General features: G+C 34.2%; 1 protein-coding gene across 2 annotated transcripts; it reads left to right on the forward strand.

The window, feature by feature from the left end:
• Nucleotides 1-14927: 14927 nt before the first annotated feature.
• LOC104247732 (uncharacterized) lies at nucleotides 14928-21887 on the forward strand. 2 transcript variants are annotated; one of them, XM_070170859.1, is made up of 10 exons: nucleotides 14928-15031; nucleotides 15127-15199; nucleotides 15768-16119; nucleotides 16208-16318; nucleotides 16896-17043; nucleotides 18228-18317; nucleotides 19503-19557; nucleotides 20253-20375; nucleotides 20771-20827; nucleotides 21170-21887. In XM_070170859.1, exons 3-10 carry the CDS (start codon nucleotides 15917-15919, stop codon nucleotides 21292-21294), a joined length of 912 nt encoding a protein of 303 aa, XP_070026960.1. In that variant the 5' UTR covers nucleotides 14928-15031; nucleotides 15127-15199; nucleotides 15768-15916; the 3' UTR covers nucleotides 21295-21887. The 2 variants fall into 2 exon arrangements, with proteins under 2 accessions (XP_070026960.1, XP_070026963.1); XM_070170862.1 differs by having other exon boundaries at nucleotides 14953-15031; nucleotides 15803-16119.
• The last annotated feature ends 1409 nt before the right edge of the window (nucleotides 21888-23296 follow it).

The following is a 23296-nucleotide window of genomic DNA, read 5'->3' on the forward strand; positions in this document are numbered from 1 at the left end:
TAAATCTCAAGTTCAATCGTCTTTCCCTTCTATTTTTAATATTAAATATTTTTAGATTTTTTATTATTGCTATTAAGTTACCTAGTATATAGTATTTTATTTTCTTATGTGACTTTCATTAACATGCCTCTTTATTTAATATCATAATCTGTTTATATCCTTTAATATTATTATATAAATCGATGTATGATTTTTTTAATCTTGAAATAATTATTTATTTTATTTAAAATTAATACCCAAATTATCAAATAGTTTAAATTTATTAATAATATTTTTAAGCATTATATATTTACTTTATTACTTTTTTTAAACTATTTTATTTCCCTTCTATTTCTTAGTATTAGTATTTTGATTTTTTAAATTTTTTTTAATCTATTAAACTTCAGTTATGTGGCCTTATCCACATCATGACCATTTTTTATCATACTTAAAAAAAACTTTTTTATATCAAATTTAAATAAGTTTTATCCTTTTTTGTTCTTTATGATAGAAATTTTGATTTTTTTCTCTGTTTGTTTCTCATTTTGCTATTGTATATTCAATACTCAATATTATTAACGTTGTCATATGCTTTTTATTAGTTTACTTGAATATAATATCCACTTTTATCACATTCATTTTAATATAATACAAATAATAAATAAAAATTATTTCAATAGTAACTTTGACTCTATTGTTCATATTCTTAAATATGAATTTTCTTATCATATTAAAAAAAAAAGTCCCATCTCAAATTCAAATATATCTTATTCTTCTATTTTCTCCATTGGACCACATTTTCAAAAATCATCTTATACTTTCAAATTTAACCTAGCAATACTCAATTCAAATATTAATCGTAAAAACTCTAATTATTGCAACAATATTTTCACTGTTATTTTAAGAAATATTTATTTATGTATAAAATATTTATTGTCTGAATTGTCAACATTAATATAACTTCATTATATATATATATATATATATATATATATAACTATTTAATTATTTTTCCTACCGTAATTGAATTATGCACAAAATTTAATTAAAGGTACCTACAGTAATGTATATCGTTCACAAATAAGGTCAGATACAAAGCTTGTATTAAATAAAAAATTATTATTTCAACTTAAAATTAATGTGTAAGATACAAAATAAAAATTTAATTAATTCTTTCTCAAAAAAAGATACCTACCATAACTGAATTATACACAAAATTTTAATTAAAAATACCTACAGTAATTTATACTGCACCCAAATAAGGTTAGATACAAAGTTTGTACTAAATAAAGAATTACTATTTCAACTTAAAATTAATGTGTAAGATACAAAACGAAAATTTAATTGATTCTTTTTCAAAAAGGATACCTACCATAACTAAATTATGCATAAAATTTTAATTAAAGATACATACAGTAATGTATATTGTACCAAAATAAGGTCAGTTACAAAGCTTGATCAATTAACTAAAATTCGTCCCTACCATAATTTATTTCATCCCTACCATAACTATAAAAAAAATGTTAACTAAATTATACTACTAATAGAGATTTGTATCATAATTAAAAAATAATTCTTATTGAACTACTACTTCCATTAATTATGTTTCCATTTATAATTCAAATTTTTAATATTGTCTTAAAATTGTCAAGTGGCTTTTTTTTAGCTTACCACTTGGTTTAATGTCATGCTTCACTACTCTCCTTTTAATATAATATAGATATATAGATAGATTATAAATATTATCCAAAGTTGTCAAATAATTTTATAGTAGCGTGCCACTGCCCACTTAACTTAGTCACAATGCAAATTATTCCTTTAATATGTATAATATATATAAATATAAATATAGATTGATTTCAACATTGAGTTTACTGATTGCTGAAGAAAATGTTCTATCACCTAAGCAAATTTTCCTTTATTAATCACCATATAAGTTGATGCTTCAATTTATATTTTCTGTCTTCTGTTATCACTACTAATATAATATAAATCTTAATTTCATATTTGTTATACTTAAATTTATTGAATTAACGTCTTAGGCACACGGAGAAGTGAACACTGTTGATCACCTAAGGTAGTTACGAAAGTTAAGTTTTGATCCAACAACTCGGTAATTATGAATATGGGTTCGAACCTAGATTCTTTTAGTCTTATTTCTATTAACAAACACGTTTTTGTTTTTTTATTATTTCTGTTGTGAACTCAAATTTCAAAAAATTCTTTCTCATTATTTAGAACAATTTGCCTCACTCGTTGAGTCTCTCGTTTGAATTGGAACATTTATGTGTTGATTAGTTTTCCTAATTAATTAATCAATCAATTCAGTTTTAACTTTCTTTCCATTCAGATTCAAAAGAATCTTATTTGCTATCTTTCTATTTAAATTAAAGAAATATTATATTTCAATTTAAATTAAATACTATAATAAATATTTTCCTAAATTGTCAAGTGACTTTATATTAGCTTATAACTTGGCTTAATCACAATGCAAACTTTCTTGTTTTAATATATATATATATATAACTTTATTAAAGGAAACTAACTACATATGATTCAAATGAATTTTAAGATGTGACCTGTGGGCTGTGACCTTGACGAAGCACAATAATGTTATTGTACAGCAATTTCCATTATTAACTCTTTGTCCTTTTTTGTCAGGAAGAAGTGATACTACAGTCCTCTCATGTGGATTCACAGTTGGGAAAATGATGATGATTCCTTTAATTTTGTGCTAAAGAATTTTTTTGACAGGGATTGCATCTCTCGACTTCTTGTTTCTTTTGGTTGTTGCAATACTTTGGAGAAAATAAAAATCTCCTAACTGATGACACACGAAGAAGCAGAAGAAAACAGTACCTTTTGGTTATCAATATATATGGTCAGGATCAACTACAGCATAATATTCAAAATCGCTAACACATGACATAGTAAAAATCCTAAAGATACAATAAATAAAAATAAGTGGAAGAAAACAAAATATAAATCTGAAATGAACCTTAACCTTTCAAATGCTGGCTGTGAGTTTTGTGACGGGGGCGACTCCAAGCCATTTTTGCCACCTCACTTTTTCTCTTATCTATTACTATTATATTAAGATTTTAAATTAGCAACCTATCTCTTTTAAAGCTTATTTAACTTATTAAAAAAAAGAGAAAAAAACGTGACTTCCTTTTATTTATTTTACGGTAATTGATGATGTTATTTTCCTGAACTCCCGTTAGTTCGTACTGTAGTATTATTTTTTCTTTGTATGTATTTGTAAATATTCCACTGAATCTTTTTCAACGTGTATTATGTAATGAAGTTGATATTATTCGAGTAATTCAGTTTTCTTTATAAATGTTTTATTTTTTCATGTTAATCAATTGTTTTAAAGTAATTATAAACATTGTTAGTATGGATTCACATAACTTACCTTAACTTATTTAAAATTGGGGCATTGTAATAATTGTTATCGTATAAGACCACAATTTATAAAACCAATATGTACAACCGGGTTAATAGACTAACAACTATAAATCTCGACCATTTCGCATTATTCATGAACAAATTTGGACATTTTCCCAACTTTTAAATCTTAAACCATCACAATAAAGCGTATAAGCTGCAGAATGAATAAAGAAGCTCTTTATATAGAGCAGAGTTACATCCAGAAAGATACAAAAGAATATGCGTAAAGATACATAAGGATAAGAAGAGATATAAACCTAACAGACTCCTAGAAAATAGGTTAACTGAAGGACAGAGAAAGACACAAAAAGATACAGATAAACTAGTACAAAATCTCCTATGTTAACAGGGCATTAGTCAAGAGTCCCTTACACACCCCCGCAAGGTGGGGCTTATGTCAACAAGACCCAACTTGGGATAAATACGTAGCAATGCGGAACAGGGCAGCAACTTCGTAAAAATATCTGCAACTTGATCCACAGAATAAAGATGATGTACCTCGAAAACTTTAGACTAGACAAGCTGACGAACAAAGTGAAAGTTGATTTCAACATGTTTCATATGGCTATGAAAAGCTGGATTGGAACAAATGTGAGTAGTGCTTATTTTGTCACAGAGAACTCGAGTAGGACTTGACAACGTGAAGCGAAGTTCACGAAGCAAGTTGGTGAGCCAAACAACTACAGAGGTTGTAGCAGCAACATCTCTATATTCTACCTCGGTAGACAACTGAGAAACATAGCGTTGCTTTTTAGAAGACCATGAGATGGGAGAATTGATATAATAATGCCCCATAGTAATGCTTCGGGATTGTCATTGTATTTATCAAGCAGTACATAAGTGTAAGAGACAAGAATACCCTTATTTAAAAGAGTAATATACAACAATTCCTAGGCTAACATGGTAAAAGATACATGTATATTATCACGCCCCCTCAATCAAGTGTGGGAACATGTGAAGATTGCCTCGAAGAGTCTTAAATCGATGAGAGGATAGGCCCTTGGTAAGAATGTCAGCTAGTTGACGCTCCGTTGGAAGATAGCGAACAAGAATAGATTCAGAGGCTACATGTTCCCATACAAAGTGAAAATCAACTACAAGATGCTTTGTATGATAATGATATATAGGATTCATCATAAGATATAAGGCACTTACATTATCACAGAAGACGAGTGGCTCATCAGAGAGAAAAATTATGCAAGTCCCGTAGCAGTTGTTGAATCCATAATACCTCAGCCACAGTGTGAGCCATGGCACGATACTTAACCTCGGTACTAGAGCGAGAGACAATATATTGCTTCTTAGAAGACCAAGAAATGAGATTTGAACCAAAGAAAATCAGAGATCCAGTGGTAGACCGATGAGTATTAGGACAACCAACCCAATCAGAATTCGAATATGCATTAAGAGAATAGGTAGTAACTGATTTCAATAACAACCCAAAATCGAGAGTACCGGCAATATAACACAAAATGCATTTAACAGCAGCAATGTGAGCGGAAGTAGGAGCATGTGAGTATTGACTAGCTGTATTTATCGCAAAGGCAATGTTTGGTCGAGTTAGAGTCAAATATTGTAAAACACCCACTAGATTGTGGTATAAAGTACCATCAACAATAGCAAAGTCCTCAATAGTGTCAGATCGAGAAGAAGATGGAGTAGAGATAGGCTTGGACTGTAACAAACCAGCACGATCAAGAATATCTCGAGCATACTTACTCTGAAAGAGATGCAAACTATTTGCCAATCGAGTGACGCGAACACCCAAAAAATAATGAAGATTACCAAGATCAGTAATAGAAAACTCGGAGTTAATTAATCTAGAAAACCAGGATATTAAGCTAGGATCATAGCCGGTCAGTAAGATACCATCCACATGTAATAACAAGAAAAGATATTGACCACCAGATGAATAAACAAATATAGATGAATCTACATGGCTATTCTGAAACCCATGTGATAGTAGAAAGGAACCAAATCGACTAAACCATGCACGAAGCGCCTGCTTGAGACCATATAATGCCTTATATAATGCTTCCAAAATCAGGTCATCGATCAATAATGCGACTTGTAGAAGACTCCCTACCTATACCTAGCAGAGTTAGCACTAAACCAATAAGGAAAGCAGAAAGCAGCTAGTTGTCATCAGGAGTAACCTCTAGGGGTGGGCGTTCGGTATTTCAGTTCGGTATTTGCGCACTTCGGTTCGGTAATTCGATATTCGATTTATCGATTGTGTATACCAAATATCGTACCAAAATAGTTCGATACGGTTCAGTATTTCTTATTTTGGTTCGTTACGGTTTCGTTTTGATACATTAATGAGTATAATTTAAAATATAGACGCGTCAACTACTGAAATTTTTGTTTCAATATTAAATTTTGATACTGCTTCAATATGAAGTTTCTGCTCCAATATTAAGCTGCTTTTTCATATAGACGTGTCAAGGCTGTCAACTACTGAAATTAAGTTGTTGAAGCAGATTAACCACGCATAAAAAATGCATTAACAGGAAAATTTAAAAAAAAACACAAACTGCTGCTACTATAGCACTGTTAGGAACTAAGGACAAAATGATTTTTTACAACAATTGTGTTGCAAGCCTGCAACCATCTTCATACGCACAACAACAACCAACAAGCATATAATTATAAGTTGTAACTAACATTTAACATATAGCCTTCAGTCCTTCATTCTTAAATAGACACAGGCACACAACAGAATTAGACTGAAGGCTTTAGGCCATGTAACAAGTATCTGCAGCGAAGCTAATAGATCTGCAGCCAAGCAAGAAAAACCAGAATTATTCTTGTCATTCTTTAGAAGAGATGGCTAGCATTCAGATTTCAGGCCATGTAACAAGCATCTGCAGAACACCTGAACAACCAAACCATCCGCAGAACACCTGAACATCCAAACATTTACATACTGCCAAGCTGCAATTGTAACTAACATGTAGCAGCAACATCAGGAACACCTGAACAGCCAATTGCACTGTGCCAATTACATTTACACACTGCCAATGCCAAGAACAACTGAACAACCAAACCATAAACACAAATACACAACATTTAAGATAAGACAATAGCAGGCAGCAGCCAAAAAAGTCTAACAGGCTCAGACTCTAAGTCTCTAACACAATAGCAGCCAAATAAAAAAAGTGCAAAACAGAGAGGGCATCCCTCAATTCAAGTTTACACTAATAGTCTCGAATCAACTTAGTCTTAATTCTGAAATACAGATTCCAGGAAGACGCGCAAGACAACGCTATATATGCTTCCTTAAACCAGATGTTCCATTCCTCTTTGGATTAACATTATAGTCTTGACCACAATGCTTGCACTCTACTTTGCGAACTTTTTCGTTATCTTCTTTCACTTCAAAGTGTTCCCAAATATCAGAGCGTACTTTAGGAGCATCGGGCATGATTGCACTTGAACCTAAAAAAATATAAATCATAAGTTAGAATATTATTTTTTGATGATAATAAAACAAAACTACAAAAGTATATCACCAAACAAATAGAGTATTAAACTTACCACTCGAATTGCAAGTTGCAACTATACGTCAAACAATGCTAGTAGTGCTTCCATTATTTTCCATATCTAAAGATAATTCGACCAAATATGTCATACAAATAAACAAGTATGATATATTATTTTGAACTAAAATATACACAAAATATTAAAGCTTACCAAGCTCGAGTTCCTCAAGATACTTCAAATCTTCTTCAACACTAATAGGATTCTTCTCTTCTCTAAGACAATCTTGAACACAAATAAGAGCTTGCACACATTTAGGAGTCAATGAACTCCTAAATGAATCAAGAGTACGGCCACCAGTGCTAAACGCGCATTCTGACGTCACACTAGAAATTGGAATGGCCAACACATCACGAGCCAACTCCGAAAGAATGGGAAATCTAGGAGCATGTGTTTTTCACCCACTTAAGATATCATATTCTTCACTAAAAGGCTCTTGTTCTTCACTAATGTATTTATCCAACTCCGATTTAGCACCCCCACTTCCATTGTCTTCCTTTTATTTCTTCAAGTAAAGCTTCGTCCTTATTAAAGATGCATTTATAACACTCTCACTAGATGTATTAGATATGTTGTTAGATGAAGTAGAACTAGATGGAGATTGAGGACAAGATCCGGTTGAATACTTTTTTAGATACTCTCCAAACAAAGAGTTCATATAAGCATACACCTCAACATTTATTTTCTTCCCTTTTTCCTCCCCAAAAAGTTTTTCAAGTGCTCCCTCAACATATTCAAATTTATTACGTGGATCCAAGACGGAAGCAATAAAAATTATTTTATTCATCTTTTCAGGCTCACCCCAATACTTCTTGAACTTTTCTTGCATTTGCTCAGCCATTTTTCTCAAATGCTCATCCTCACTAACTAACCACATTTTCAAATGACAATAAAGTTCAGATACATCCTCAAAATAAGAATTACAAGGGACATAACGTGAACCTGAAACTTTTTTAGTTAGCTCGTGAAATCTTTTAAGGAACTCTATCACATTCCTCACATTTACCCAATCATCAGATTCAAGAGGACCTGTACTACTACCATCTTCACAAAGATGAGAACATTGATAAGCAGAAAATCCATCATCAAAAAAATGTAACTTGTCAAAGGCCTTTTCAAAGTTTTGTGTCGTACAACATCAAATAGGTAGAATTCCACCTAGTAGGAACATCCAAACACAACGTTTTGGTACATTCTACCTTTACATGTGCACAACACTGTTTAAACTTTAAGGTCCTTGCAGGCGAAGATCTCACATACCTCACAATATTTCTAACACGTGTCACAGAAGCATCAAGTTCTTTCAAACCATCTTGCACAATTAGATTTAGTATATGAGCCATGCATCTCACATGAAGATGTTTACCATTCATCATATTAGTTTTCCACATATCTAACTGTTTAGATAATTCTTTGACTGTGACATCATTTGAAGAAATATTGTCCACGGTAATAGTGAAAACCTTGTCTAATTTCATTCAAGCAAACAATCCCTAATAGATTTAGCCATCTCTTCACCCTTATGACTAGTGATAGGGCAAAAATTTAGTATTCTTTTATGCAACTTCCAATTCCTATCAATGAAGTGAACTGTCAAATACATATAATTTATTCCTTGTAATGAAGTTCATGTGTGTGTTGTGAGGCAAATTTTTGGTTGTGCTTCTCTAAAAGACCTTCTTAGATTTTGATTCAATTCAACCGTAAACTTCATAACAATCCCTTGTTATTGTTCTACGAGAAGGAAGACGAAATAGTGGTTGAGTTTTTCTCATAAACTTCACAAAGCCTTCATTTTCTACAAAGCTAAATGGTAGTTCATCAATAACTATCATCTCAATTAAGACCCTCCTAACCACTTCTTGATCAAATTTCCAAAGTGATCCTTCATCATTTTGGCAAGATTGAAAATTTATCTTTGTTTGACTTTTATCTTTAACAATGTTAAGTGGGTATTCTTTGTATCTAAGCAAATGATTCTTCAATCCTGTTGTTCCATTCTTAGATGAATTAGCAGCATAAGCTTGCTTACAATATTTACATCGTGCTTTACCAACCCCATTTACCTTAAATTTATCAAAATGGTTCCAAACGTCAGACCTAGGTTGCATGGCTTTCCTTTTCTTAGTATCTTGAGTATCAATGGTGTTGGTGTTGCTCTCTACCGTAATAGGTAAACGTTCACTTAAACCAACATCACTTACTCTACTTTCTTCTACCATCTATACAAAATTCAACAAATATAAACACAGATTAAGAATCATTTACAGACTCATGTTTTGCACATTTAAAGAGTTGATCAGGTTACACGTATATAGGCATAAAAGTAAATAGCAGCCATCCCCACATTCTTGCCACAGAGTGCCAATCTGGTGTGCAAGTATTGTAGCCGTATAATTAGTTAACTTCAAGAAGAAACTGTTGCATTTTCACGAGGAGAAAACTGAAAGATCTGCTAAAGGCTTCATTTGGAACTTCTACGGAATATGCAATAATTAAATGGTTTCAGGAACCCACATTGGAGATTAGAGAATTTTGCGGGGACAGATATAATACAAATATTATTGAGAATCTATTGAAACTCTCTGCTCATTTGTTCCTAAGCAGCACAGATCACTTTCAATCATCACTTGCAGACACTTAATCATCACTTGTAAACAAGAATTAGCCATAGTAATTGAGTGTATATGAGAAATCTCCAAATCACAAGTTCGCAAGTACGCTAGAAAGTAGAAACATACCTTTGAAAATTGAAACTATCACAAGTTTGCAACAACAATGTTTTCGTTTGCCGGAATTTTGTGAGGAGTGAGGAGTGAGGAATCGGAGCTCGAAAATCGCCAAATCGCCTACTCAATCAAGTTGTCAACTGTATCTGTATTTTGTACTGCCAAATTGCTAATGGCCTAACCTAATAAATTAGCCCTAATCTTTAGAGTGGGCTGGGGCGTTGGGATGGAGCGCTGGGAAGTGGGAATTAAATCAAAAAAAGCTTGGGCTTGGGCATTGGGGCTGGGTAATAAGAAAATATTTTTTTAAAAATCGGTATTTCGGTATACTGAAATTTCAAATTTCTAATACCGAGGACCGTACCGAAATACCGAAATTGCAATACTGAATTAGACCGAAATACCGAAAAAATCAAAACCGAAATACCGAATTAATTTGGTTCGGTTCGAAATTCGATTTTTCGGATTTTATGTCCACCCCTAGTAACCTCAACACTGAGAAAGCAATGAAGCAACCCAAGATCTTTAAGAGAGAACCTTGAAGACAAAGCATCAATTATGGACTTCATTGTCTGTGGCTAGTTACCAGTCACAATTATATCATCCACATAAACAATGATGTATACAGTAACTCCAGATTTATATAGAATAAAAAGAGATGCATCATATTCAGACTTAATAAAACCAAGGGTGAGAAGATGATTTTTCAGCTCATTGTACCAAGCTCGTGAAGATTTTTCAAACCATAGATAGCTTTATTAAGGTTACATACATGAGTAGGATGCAAAGTATATTCAAAACCTGTAGGCTACCTCATTTAGACATTTTTTCAAGCTTTCTTATAAGAATGGGTCATTGACTTCCAACGGGTGAATGGGCCAAGATAGTCGAGTAGCAATAGCAAGAACTAAACGAACAATTATGAGTTTAATCACCAGACTAAGGGTGGAATGATAGTCTAAACAGGTCGCTGAGTAAACCCCTTTCGCAACAAGTCTTGCTTTGTACCTATCAACTTAACCATTAGGCTTATGCTTAATCCTGAATAACCATATGCAATCAACCTCATTCTGTTTCTGACTAAAACATCAAATTCAGACTGCATGACAACTCACTAGTAAGGGTGGGATTGGGTTTATTTGAAGGTGTTTGGTATAGGTTCAGATAGGTTTCAGACTGTTAGTCTGAGAGCATGCGATCATTAGATGACGAGGGGGAGAGGGAGGGTGATCAGAGTTGGTCCTATGGAGTGAGAATTGATCGTGGGTTGGTGCAGGTTGTTGAGAGAGGGCGTTTCGACTTTGGTAGGTTATGGTGATAGGTGGGTTGGATCTTCGAAGAGCTGCTGAGGTAGGTTGATTTGGAATTGGGGATTGATTCCGATTATTTTGGCCGGAAGGGTTACTTTCAGGTGGTGAAGTTTGAGATGAAGTAGAGTTTGAAGACAAAGTGGAGAGATCATTACTTGAACGTGATGATGCACACATAGGAAGATGAGGAGCACTCCATGACTGTATATGCATGGAAATTAGAGATGGCAATTCAAAACTTGCACTTAAAAGGAGATATATCACTGTGTTCTTTTTTAATATCTTTAACCGATATATCCCATGCTGAGAGTTTATTAGTATCCTTATATTGTTGGAAAATATTTGCAAAGGGATAATTATATTTCAAAAATACGACATATCGGTAAAGATATATTTTGGAGGTGACAAGATCAAAACATTGATGAGAATAATATTTATTCGAAAAATCTAAATAAACATAGGGTTTTGACTTTGGTTCTAATTTATTTTTGGCATATGGTCTAAGCCATGGATAGCATAAAAAACCAAAAATTTTAATAGACTCATAATTCGGTGCTTCTTTAAATAAAATTTTATACAGGCACCGATTATTTAAAATTTATGTAGTGAGTCTATTTATTAGATATACAGCTTGATGACAAGCAAAACTCAAAAATTTAGAGGGTAACGAGGCTTGATATAGAACTGTTTTTGCAGTTTCAATAACATGCCGATGACAACATTCTACCAAGGCAACTCGTTGTGGAGTGTATGGTAGGGAAACCAAGTATTCTATGCCCTATGATTTTAAGTAGGAAGTTAAGCTTTGGAATTCACATCCTCCATCAGTGTAAAAAGAAGAAGTTTTTGTTTGAAAACGTCTTTCTAAAAGTGGATGTAATGTTTTACAGACTTCCTAAACTTCTTGTTTAGATTTTAAGGTGTATAGCCACATATATTTTGAAAAGTGATCCATAAATGGAATATAATATTATTTTTTATCAATGGATAAAATTGATGCAGGCCCCCCACAAATCACTGTAAATTATTTGGAGGGGTCGATGACTCTTCAAAGAATTAACTGAAAAAAGTAATCTGTGGCCTTTATTAGAATTGCAGGAATTACAATCAGAACTTATTGTAGAAGAACTAACAGACACTGATAACTTATGCAAAATATTGTTTAAAGTGCGACGATTTGGATGACCCAAACGTTGGTGCCATAGTTGAATTAGAACATCCACATTGTACTTAAGATTGCTAGTTGGTGGTCACGCATACAGTCGCCTGTTACTCCGCCCTTGAACTAGCAGCACCCCCGTATTCATATCCTTCAAAAGATTAAAAAAAAAGAATTTTTTTTCCATGGAGGTGTTATTTTCACGATAAAATTGAGAGACATACATGAGATTATTTTTTATAGCAGGAGAGCAAAGAGTATTAGATAGGGTGAAACGATAATTGATGATTTTAGTTCAGTATTACCATTTTGGGAGATTGGTATGATGGTACCATTACCAATAGCAATTTCCTTTGGCCCGTCGTAGTCTTGAGCAATTGCTAGGCTTTGAGCATCAGAGGCAATGTGATGGGTGCCCATGTGTTGATGATGATGCTTGTTGTAGTAGTTGACGTCCAGAAAAGTTGTCTCTAGCCTGAAAATGGTTGTGGGAGTAGTTGCGACAGACTCGGGCAAAGTGACCAAGACGATCACATGGTTGACATGTCAAATTGTTATCAGGCTGAGCAGAGTTCTTTCTAGATTTCCATGGTTGGCCTTGATTGGGTTAATTGTTGTTTGCTGTATTGATACACCTATGTTGGTGTTGTTTCGAGATTGCGCAATAGAGCATTGTGCGACAACATCAGTAATGAAATTTAAGAGAGAAGAGCGAATATCATGATGTTTCAAGAAAAATTCATGATCAAGTAACTTCTCATACAACTCTTCATATGAGATAGTAGTATCTCGTGTCCGAATAGCTGCTGAAAATTCTTTGAATTTAGTTCCAAGACCAGTGATGATCTTCACAATAAGCTTCTCGTTGGTAACAGAAGCACTAACGGTAACAAGTTCATCACAAAGAGAGTGAACTTAATGCATATAGTCAGTGTCAGGCAGAGCATTCTTTGCAAGACAAGCTAAGCGATCACGTAGACTGAAAATGCGCATTTGGGATTTATTTGCATACACTATGTGAAGCGCATCCCAAGCAGCCTTTAAAGTGTTGGCTGAAGCAACAGATGCAGCAAGGGTAGAATCAACTAAAGCCAGGATGGCATTTTGAATTAGTTGATCCTGGTGAAACCAAGTTGGGTACGCAGGGTTGGTAACAGTTTCGTTGCTCGAGGAGATAGTTCGGCTAGGAGCAGGGTAGTTCTATTAAGATGGCCATACAGATTGTGGCCAAGCATAAACATCAACACCTGAGCCTTCCAAAGGGAAACATTGTGACTACCTACTAGCTTAATGGGAAGTTATGTGACAGAGTTAAACTGAACAATAGTGTTGTTCGTCGCATCAGAGTTGACAACATAAGCCATTTGAGTAGGATAGGGATGGGAAAAGAAATTAGGATATGACTCGCAAGAGCTCCTTTAAGCTTTTAATACCATAAAACGTATAAGCTGCAGAATGATAAAGAAGCTCCTTGTATGAGCATAGTTACAACTAGAAAGATACATAAGGACAAGATGAGATATAAACCTAACAAACTTCTAGAATATAGGTTGACTGAAGGATACAAAAAGATACAAATAAACAAGTACAATATTTCCTATGTTAACAGGACACTAGTCAAGAATCCTTTACACACAACACCTCCTCCACGCATAACATCAATTAGATCGTTCATCCACCCCTATCTTCACCATTACAAATAAAATCCCTTTCATTTTTTCAATTGCATCGCCACACTGTGCAAATTGACTTGAATCCATACGAATTTGCTTAACAACTGCTCCTTCAATTTACAACATAATAACCACCATTTTTATTTTATATCTACTATATCTCATCTTGCTGCCATACTTAATCCATTGTCAATATCAACTTTAATTCACAAAAATGCACACATGAACAATATTGCCTTCATTTACCAAACCTGATATCCTTCACATCTTCTTATTTTTTCATTTCTCATACACAACTTAAAAGCTCCATTATCTTTTAGAATTTGAAAATTCTCACAACTTTTTGTTCTCTAAAATTGTTCACAAAAAGTTAAAGATGACTTTGACAAAGCAACAAAGTCGATTTAACAATTGGTGAAAAAAAGTTTATGGGCATTTTGTCCAATTAGTATTAAAATAAACTAGAGTATGAAATTGGTGATACATATTAATTCCGGTAGAATTGAGAACTTAAGCATATTTTGATGAATTTGTCGATATGAGTATGTTTGACTAATTGAAGTTTGCTAAAACTTTAGGAAATGAGGTTTTTTTTTTTGTGGTTTCCAGTGCAAAAATTGTAGCATTCGCCATGCCTTATTGTCGCTAGTAAATGTAATGCCAAAATTTTTAAACCTTGATTTATTCTAACTTGTTCAAATTTGCCAATGAACTATGCAAAACGATTGAGATTTTCCCTTGAACTATTTGTTAATGGTGGAGATTAATCTTTAATAATGGAACCTAGTCACTAAAGAAAAATTTAACCCATTTTTATACTGTAACAACAAAGATTGATCTAACAGCAATTAGACAAAACTTGATCATTTTGCATAGTTTTGGAGACAAATTTGTATCTTTTGCATTGAAATAATGGGCGCGTCTTTCTTTTTGTCACTATAAGAGGGTTCTTGAAAATCACAGAACATCAGGGTGTAATATGTAATTATCCTAAAAGATCCAAATTACAATTCAAAATATACCAAGGACTTCAATGCAAATAAAGAACCTATATATAGAAAACTCTAACCCTCCTTCAGTTGTTATTCTAGGGTTTCGCTGACAGAGCCAACCGGAGCGCGGCAGCCACTCTCACACCACCGTACGCCACCAAACAGCCACCATGGGTCGTATGCACAGTCGAGGGTTCGTTCATTATTACCTCCTGTTTAAGTATCACTTGTTCATGCCACATTGTACTGATTTTTGTATTTTGTCAATCTTTTTTTTGGGGTGCTTAGTAAAGGTATTTCAGCTTCAGCTCTTCCATACAAGAGGACTCCACCAAGCTGGCTGAAAATCTCTGCTCCTGATGTAAGGAATTTTTTGCTTATTAAAAAAATTGAATTTTCCTTTTGTTCCTTTCCTACATATAATTTGATAACTAATAAAATGGGGAAGAAAAATATAGAGGTTGTAATGATACCTTGCCTGAATTCTAAATTTCTACATAATGACAGGAGTGAATCCTCTAAATACTAAAACCTGGATAAAGCAAAGTATTCATATAGCTGGTTGTTGATTTACTTATTTAATACTTGTTTAAAAAATTACGGAAATGCTGAATAGCTAGTTTCTTTTAATGATGATTATGTTATTAGTTGGGACCTAAATATGTGCGCATCTTTAGCTTGCGGGTGGGATTTCTAGGTCTAGGAGTGTTGTAAATTCATTTGAAATTTACTGAAGCACCGATATAAGGGATTAACTACTGGCCTTAGGAAATGTGACCTTTAGGATAAGTTACTGCTGCCTCTTTAATGCCTGTAGTTTCTACATGGATGCACGATGACAGATTTCCACTAACATTTGTGTAATCCTTTCTCCATGTTGTTTGAACGTGTGATTTCAGTTCACCATACCTCATGATATAACTTTTTAGGCTTTGGTCCATTGAGAGTTTCAAGTTTTATGTAGAGGAACGGTCTTTGAATTCAAAACGGTCAATAGAGGAACGCCATAAGAGAAATCTCAGAGAGCTAATTGGAGCTTTGACCCACTGACCCAATTGGTTTTCCCAGCTTATTCCATATGTTCACTTCTCGACTGACTACCTCCAGTTTGCGACTTGTACGTTGCCGCATCTTTTCTCTTCCTTCACCCCCTTTGACATCCTTCCTCTCCACTTCTCTGCTCTGTCGTTTCCCTGCTTTTACTTCTTCAATGGACAACACGGGTTTCCACAAACCTTCTTCATCCTCCTCCTCCTCTGCCTTTGCTCATTCCAATCGAAGGTAATATGTTTTCTTCTTCTTTTGCTGAGTAATTCTCTGTAAAGTTTCAATCTTGAATTGGAAAATTATGGTTCTGAATCAATGGCAGCGGTGGTAGAGGAAGAGGGAGAGGATGGGACAATAACGAAAGATCAGGAGGCCGTGGCGGTGCTGCTGCCAGCTCCGGCAAAGATAAAATTGATGCTCTTGGGAGACTCTTGTACGTTTATCACTATGTATTTCTTCTTTCAGGCTTTTGGTATTGATTTTTTTTGTTATGTGACGCCATGGTAGTAAATTAATCAACAAAAAGCCTCAATTCCAAATTAGTTGGGTGCGCTGTATGAATCATCTGTTTACATTTCCTCTATTCAGGTCAGGTGCCGATGATTTCAGTAATTCATGTAGATAGACTATCCTTCTTCTTGTGACATATGATAGTACAAGCAGTCAATCAACAGAACAGTAATCCCAATTAGTTGGCTTTAGCTTTACGAATCCTCTCTAACCAGCAATGCTTTGTGAAACTCAGGGGGAGGGGAAAAGGAGTTAATAAAGGAAAAAAATAATACTTAGAAAATTTTGACTAGCTATGATGATCATTGGAAGTGATTAGTTCCAGGCTTCTAGGGATTAAGGGTATGTACATACTGTAGTGTTTGAAACTATAGTTCGTTAAGTACCAAGTGTCACTTGTTTTAAACTTTCTAAGTTCTCTTATCAAAAACCAAACTTTGCCTAAACCAAATATGATATTTCGAATATTCTGTAATGTTGTAACTGTTGTTTAAACTTAGGACACGCATTTTGCGGCACATGGCCTCTGAGCTAAACTTGAATATGAGGAATGATGGGTATGTGAAGGTGCAGGATCTTTTAAAGCTAAACTTAAAAACATTTGCCAATGTCCCATTGAGGTCACACACTGTTGATGATGTCAAAGAGGTTAGTTATGTGAAGCCTTGTGCTCCTTTAATTTGTTGCCTCCATTTCTTGTATGAGGTTGACGAAGGCCTCATTTGTTTTTTTAAGATTAAGACGTCTGAATCTGAATACACATCTGAATATCAAGATGTGTATTACGATTAAGACATCTGAATTTGAATACACATCTGAATATATTAAGATGTGTATTAAGGTCTGGATAGAAATAATTAAGACTGTTTGATTTTTTACATCTAAATGCATAAAATTTATCTTTATTTGAAAATTAATAAACATAAAATTCAAATGAAATACTAACTAATCTAATATTCTATCAATAAAATATATAGTTTTTCTAAATATGATAGTTGTTGATGGTGATGGCTAACGGGTGAATGCCGACTAGAGGTGGTGGTTGGTGGTAGTTTTGGTTGATGATGGTAGTACATGCTAGTAGCTAGTAGTGATTGGTAGTGGTGGCGATTATGATTGAGGATGGTGGTGATGGGTGGTTATAGCTAATAATTGGGGGTGGTAGTAGTAGTTGTGACTGAGGAAGGTGGTGGGTGGGTGGTGGTAGGTTATAATGATGGGCAGTGCCGGTTGTGGTTGTTGATGGTGATGGGGTGGTCAGTTGTGGTAGGTGAGGTGGATGAGTGTTGATTGTGGGTGAGAATGACAGTGGTCGGAATGGTGGGGATAGCAGGTGGTGATGGTCAATAATGATGGCGACTATAATTGAGGATGATGGTGGTGGTGGTGGGGTGGTGGAGTATAGTGGTAGTTGATAATGGCAGGCAATGGCAGCAATTAATAATGAATATGTGATAGCATCTTAATAAAATTAAGTCTCTGTTATAGATCTTAATCATACAGACCTATTCAGACCCACTAAGTGGTTGTGAAGTAAAAAAACAAACACACTTAATGATTAAGATCTGATTAATTAAGATTCAGACTTTAAAAACAAACACACTTAATGTCTTTGATCTGGATGATTAAGATTCAGACATCCATTAAGTGCAAACAAATGAGGCCGAAAACTCTGATCTGTTTATTCCTTGGATTGCAAATGGTTCTCGAGTCAATTTAGTTGAAAAAGAGCTATACCTTCTGGTCCTAACTGGAAAACAAATGCTGGCTTTTCATTGAATGAACTTCCTTTCTTTCAGTTGGGTGAACTGGTTTTCGTTGTATTTTTATAGGCAGTACGGAACGATAACAAGCAAAGATTCGGCCTGTTGGAAGAGAATGGAGAGCTTCTGATACGTGCTAACCAGGGCCACACAGTAAAGGTACGTTCCCTCCTTAAAGTGGAATAATGTCATTTCCTTTTCTATTTCGAGCAGAACTATGTTGGAAATCAATAAATTAGTCATTCAGAGGGAGGAGCCTCTGGTGGGTACTTCCAGTCTTCCACTATAGCTGGACAAATTCGTGGACTTTTGATGAATGAAGAGGTAAAGTCTCAATATGTTTGGGGATGAGAAGAGAAGGAGAAGGAGAATGAATACTGGAAAGTGAGAGATTAAACATGGATTTTCCTTCAATTCGTGCACTTTAGAAAGTGTGTTAGGGAAGTGCCTATAAGCATACTTCATTTAGTGCAAGCAATTACACCATTATTGTTCCTAATAATTTTGTATTACAAATGAAACACTATTATGAGATTCTCAGTGCATCCGTATCTTACTCATAAACTGCTACGCCTCAGTCCCAAATAAGTTGGGGCCAGCTATAAGATTCTCACTTATTGTGTTTTTTTTATTTAATTTATCTCAGGCCAACCTTATACAAAGTAAAAATTAATTCTCTGTATATTTTGTATTACAAATGGAACACTATTATAAAATTCTCAGTGCATCGGTATGTTACTCATGTTTCTAAAAATTCCAATTTCATCTTTTCGTTATTGAAAAGTATCTCATGATGTGCAGACCCTTCTCATATGTGTTTTTCCCTTGTATGATAAACTAAAGTAATGGTATAGCAGAAATCCAACAGACTTCTGTGGCCCACAAGTTAGCAATGTCATTGTTAGTAGCTGAAAATATATTGTTCCAGTCGAGGAGACTCCAATGTTCTTTGTTGTTCTTCTTCTTTATTCTGAACAGGGTTGACATCAAAATTACTTTTGTATAAATAGATCCAGCTTCTTCTTCTCGTTTTCTGAGTATGTCAAATATTTATTCTTTTTTTTTTGCACAACTATGTACTGCTTCTTCTGTTCTTTTGAACATAGTTGATGTCCAAGTTTTTAGTTCTTTCTATTTTTTATGACTAGATTGGCGTTTATGTTTTTATTCTTGTAGAAACTTCAAATGACCAGCAGTTGTTTTTTTCAATGTCAACTATACTGTATTCATTTACAAAGTCTGACACTGCAAATGAAAATAACATATATGTGCCCTTTACCCAATATCAGTTCATAATCTTTGAGTTGGCAATTTTTTTCTCTAAGTTTTTATGTCTCTTAGCAGATAGTTGAAACTCAGAGCTTATTAAAACCGATCCTTTCAGCTGACGAAGTTCCAGGTAAAGTGAATTTTGTGCATTTAATAACACTTATAAATACCTTAGTTGGAATATTTCTCTTTTCATAGGAAAAATCACTCTTATTTGGAGTCTGTCTGGGCTATTATTTGAACTGTTTTATAAATTCTAAGCACCCGTTCAGCATCATGGGGGTGCGGGTTGATTGGTCATAGGGCTAAAAGGAATAAATTTGGATCTTGCACAATGTCAAACTGCCATGTATTCCTTCTATTGCAACTTAACTGTCAACAATTTTATATTGTTGATAATTTTCCCGAAAAGATCATGCTTTTCAATGTAGTAGCAAATACTAAAATCGGAGTAATTTTTTTTTGTATAAAGTGCTAAAATCTGAGTATTAATGTTAATAAATGTATAATGTATGAGTACAAAAATTCAGAGTTTCATTTTCAAATTCTCATTTTGTATATTGTAATGTCGACCAGAAAAGGGGTGATCCTGAACTCAATACATGTTTAATGTAAGTTCAGAAAACTCTTCAAGTTTCATTTTTAGGTTCTTGTTTTCCCAACATAAAAAAGGGTGGGTCTTGACCTCAATTCATTAATTGTGTCTATAAATTGAGATCACTTCCTCATCTCGTGCTGAACAATAATTTTTATATCAATGTCCCCTGGGTCTTACTTGAGAATTTTCTGTCTCTGGTGTCTTGATTTTCGTTTGTGGAAATGCAGTTTGTGTACATGGCACTTATAAGAAGAATTTGGAATCAATTTTGGAGCATGGACTCAAACGGATGAAAAGGTTACATGTTCATTTCTCATGTGGCTTGCCAACAGATGGGGAGGTAATTAGTGGTAAGATATCTCATAGGATCTTGTATCTGTTGCTATTATGTATTATCACAATTTATATTTCATTGTATTTTATGCTAATGTCATAAATCCACTTGCACCGATTACTGTTTCTCATGGCATGAATAATCCCTGTAACACTAATTTCTCAACTGTACCATCAAAGATACAGTATTGATCTAGTAGAATCCCGACATGGTGCATTTCTAAGAATCATTTCCTGCGATTTCTTAATTGTTGTGCTTTCTGACCCATGTATAAACTTATGCATATCATTCTTTATCTTTGACCTTCTGTATCTTCCTCTACCAACAACAAACTCTTGATTTTAGACAGTTCACCTGAACTTCAATATACTTGGTTTCTTGGGTAACCGAATAATCTTTTTGTCTGACCAGGAATGAGGCGAGATGTTAATGTCCTCATATTTCTTGATGTGAGAAGAGCTTTGGAAGGTAACTGTTTCGATTTTTGAATTCTAGTCAAGTTGTTCTAAAGTATTATCATACTTCCAATAAAATGGAATCGAATAAGGTATTAGTTAGAGACTGAACGTATTAGAACTTATAATGGGTTCTCAAGAAATAAGTAATATCTGCAGTGAGATGACAGGAAACGATATTCTAACTCTCTGTATTGAGAGTGAAGTCTTAGCTTATTTATATATTCTTTCTAGATTCAAAAACTAACCTTGAAATCACAAAGAGAACATATTCATAAGTTGATACTTGCGTGGAAGTGATGAAAATTCAAAAATTCTACTTTTCCCTGTTTCTCACTGCTATGCATTGCTTCAGATGGGATGAAGCTTTATATCTCAGACAACAGAGTTATCTTGACGGAGGGATTTGATGGTACCGTGCCTGTGAAGTATTTTGAGAAAGTAGAATCATGGCCAGATAGAAAACCTTTGCCTTTATAAATTGGAATGTCACTTTTTTCCTTCATTCCCTTTTGCATCCTTCTTTCTTCTTACTCCCTTGCACTGCACCTACCCTCCACCCCCTGGAGAAAAAAGAACGAAAGAAATTTGTAGCAGGTCATAATGCTCTTTGTTCTTCGCTATTTTCCTTACTATTACCCACTTTTCCACCATGAGATTAAATCTTACTATCATTGTGATTTGATTACTAATTTTAATGTATTTCCCCCAAAAGGAAAAGAATGTTTAGTGAAATGAAGGTCTTGACGTCTGAGCAAACGAAGGTTAACTTCCCTTTTGCAAGAAGAAATGAAAGCTGATTTGTTGCACTTATTCTTTTCTATGTATTTCTGGAAGAACAAGTAGATCCTTTTAAATCAGATATGAGACTTAACTATGACTAGTTTGGTGATCAGACGCATCTGCATTGCAGCTTTGATATACAGTCAAACCTTTCTATAACAGTCTCCTTTGTTCCGGATATTTTTGGATGTTATAACGAATTGCTGTTATAGAGAACATATATTGTAATACAACATGAAATTTGGTTCCGAAAAAAAAACTGGCTTTTATAGTGAAGTTTTGTTATATAAGGATGTTATAGTGGTTTGACTGTATTGTTATCAAATTCTTTTGGTTAACTCTGCTTGAAGCAGAAGCATATATGCAGCTTTCTATCCGCCAGACTGAGATGGAATGTTTAATCTATGAAGTGGCTTGGCTTGCATGAATAACAATATTAAGTTGAAAACGTGTCATGGGTTTGGTTTATGAAATGGTTTCTCGAAAATTAAGTAATATCTGCAGTGCCTAACGCTCAAATGCATGTAAACATTGTGACAGAAGATTGCAGAAAAGAATAACTGGCAAAAAAAGCATCCTAGAAGTTGGTTCATTTATTGATTTTTTGGACAATGGAGATGTCCCTTGTTTACAATTTGGAAAATCGGTAATTAACGGGTCTGTTTCTCTCTATTTAATATTAATACTAGAGTTTGATCACAATAAGATTCTAATACCAGATTTTGTTCACAATAAATATTCCAAACCTTGTGTTGTATAGCCTTTATACTACTGCACCAAAGTCAGGTTGGTTTATCGTGCATTGAGGGCAGGAAGGAAAGGGCTAGCAGTAGTATAATAATACCCACCGTCCCCATTCTGAGGGAAGAAAGAGAGTTACCAAAGTGTCTAAGATATCGTCAAATGAATAGGCCGCGAATCATGCAACAAAATGTGGCTACCAAGACACTAAAGCAGGGTTGCGAAAGGATAATTCCATCTGTCAAAGGGAGAAGGTGTTGGGAATGTCAATAGTAGATAACAACGCAAAAAGAATTGTCGGTTAACAATTTTGCAGCAAACTGTCAAAATTGATCTTACAAGCGACTCCAAAATAAAAACATTATATGATACTACTAAGTACTATATATTTTACTCTGGCAGAAAAGAGGATTTACCATTTTATCATGTACACGGTTATGCTTGATATGCAAACTATTAAACCAAATCTTAATACATAGACATGATGTGCAAACTGAAAATAACAAGATTCATGACAACGCTACAGATGTCACAAATGCTATTCCAAACGTCTGAAAATTGGTAGAAAGGAAAAGAAATCCAAGGAAAGCTCTAGCTACAGACTCCAGAATTCCAAATGTTTGTAAATGCTCAGAAAAGAATGAAATTTGGGAAGAGCTTTCACTGTTAGTGCTCAACCTGAGATTTCCGTAAAGATATCTCATGAAATGAAATAGAATAAACAAAGTGCAGATGAACTCAGTTTCTCCCTATAAGAACTATAAACCTATAATACAACATAAACCTCATCAAACACCACATGTTCAGAGCCATTCAAGAGTATTTCAGCTTCTTCAACCTGAATCAGTGCCGCTATTATCCAAAAATCAATGAAACATGCATATTTGTAAAATAAGCACACTTACAAGTTAACAGAAGGTAGAGCTGCAAGTTGATCATACATGCTACTATGCCCTAC

This window comes from Nicotiana sylvestris, chromosome 1 (genome assembly GCF_000393655.2).
Source record: "Nicotiana sylvestris chromosome 1, ASM39365v2, whole genome shotgun sequence".
NCBI classification, from domain to species: Eukaryota; Viridiplantae; Streptophyta; class Magnoliopsida; order Solanales; family Solanaceae; genus Nicotiana; species Nicotiana sylvestris.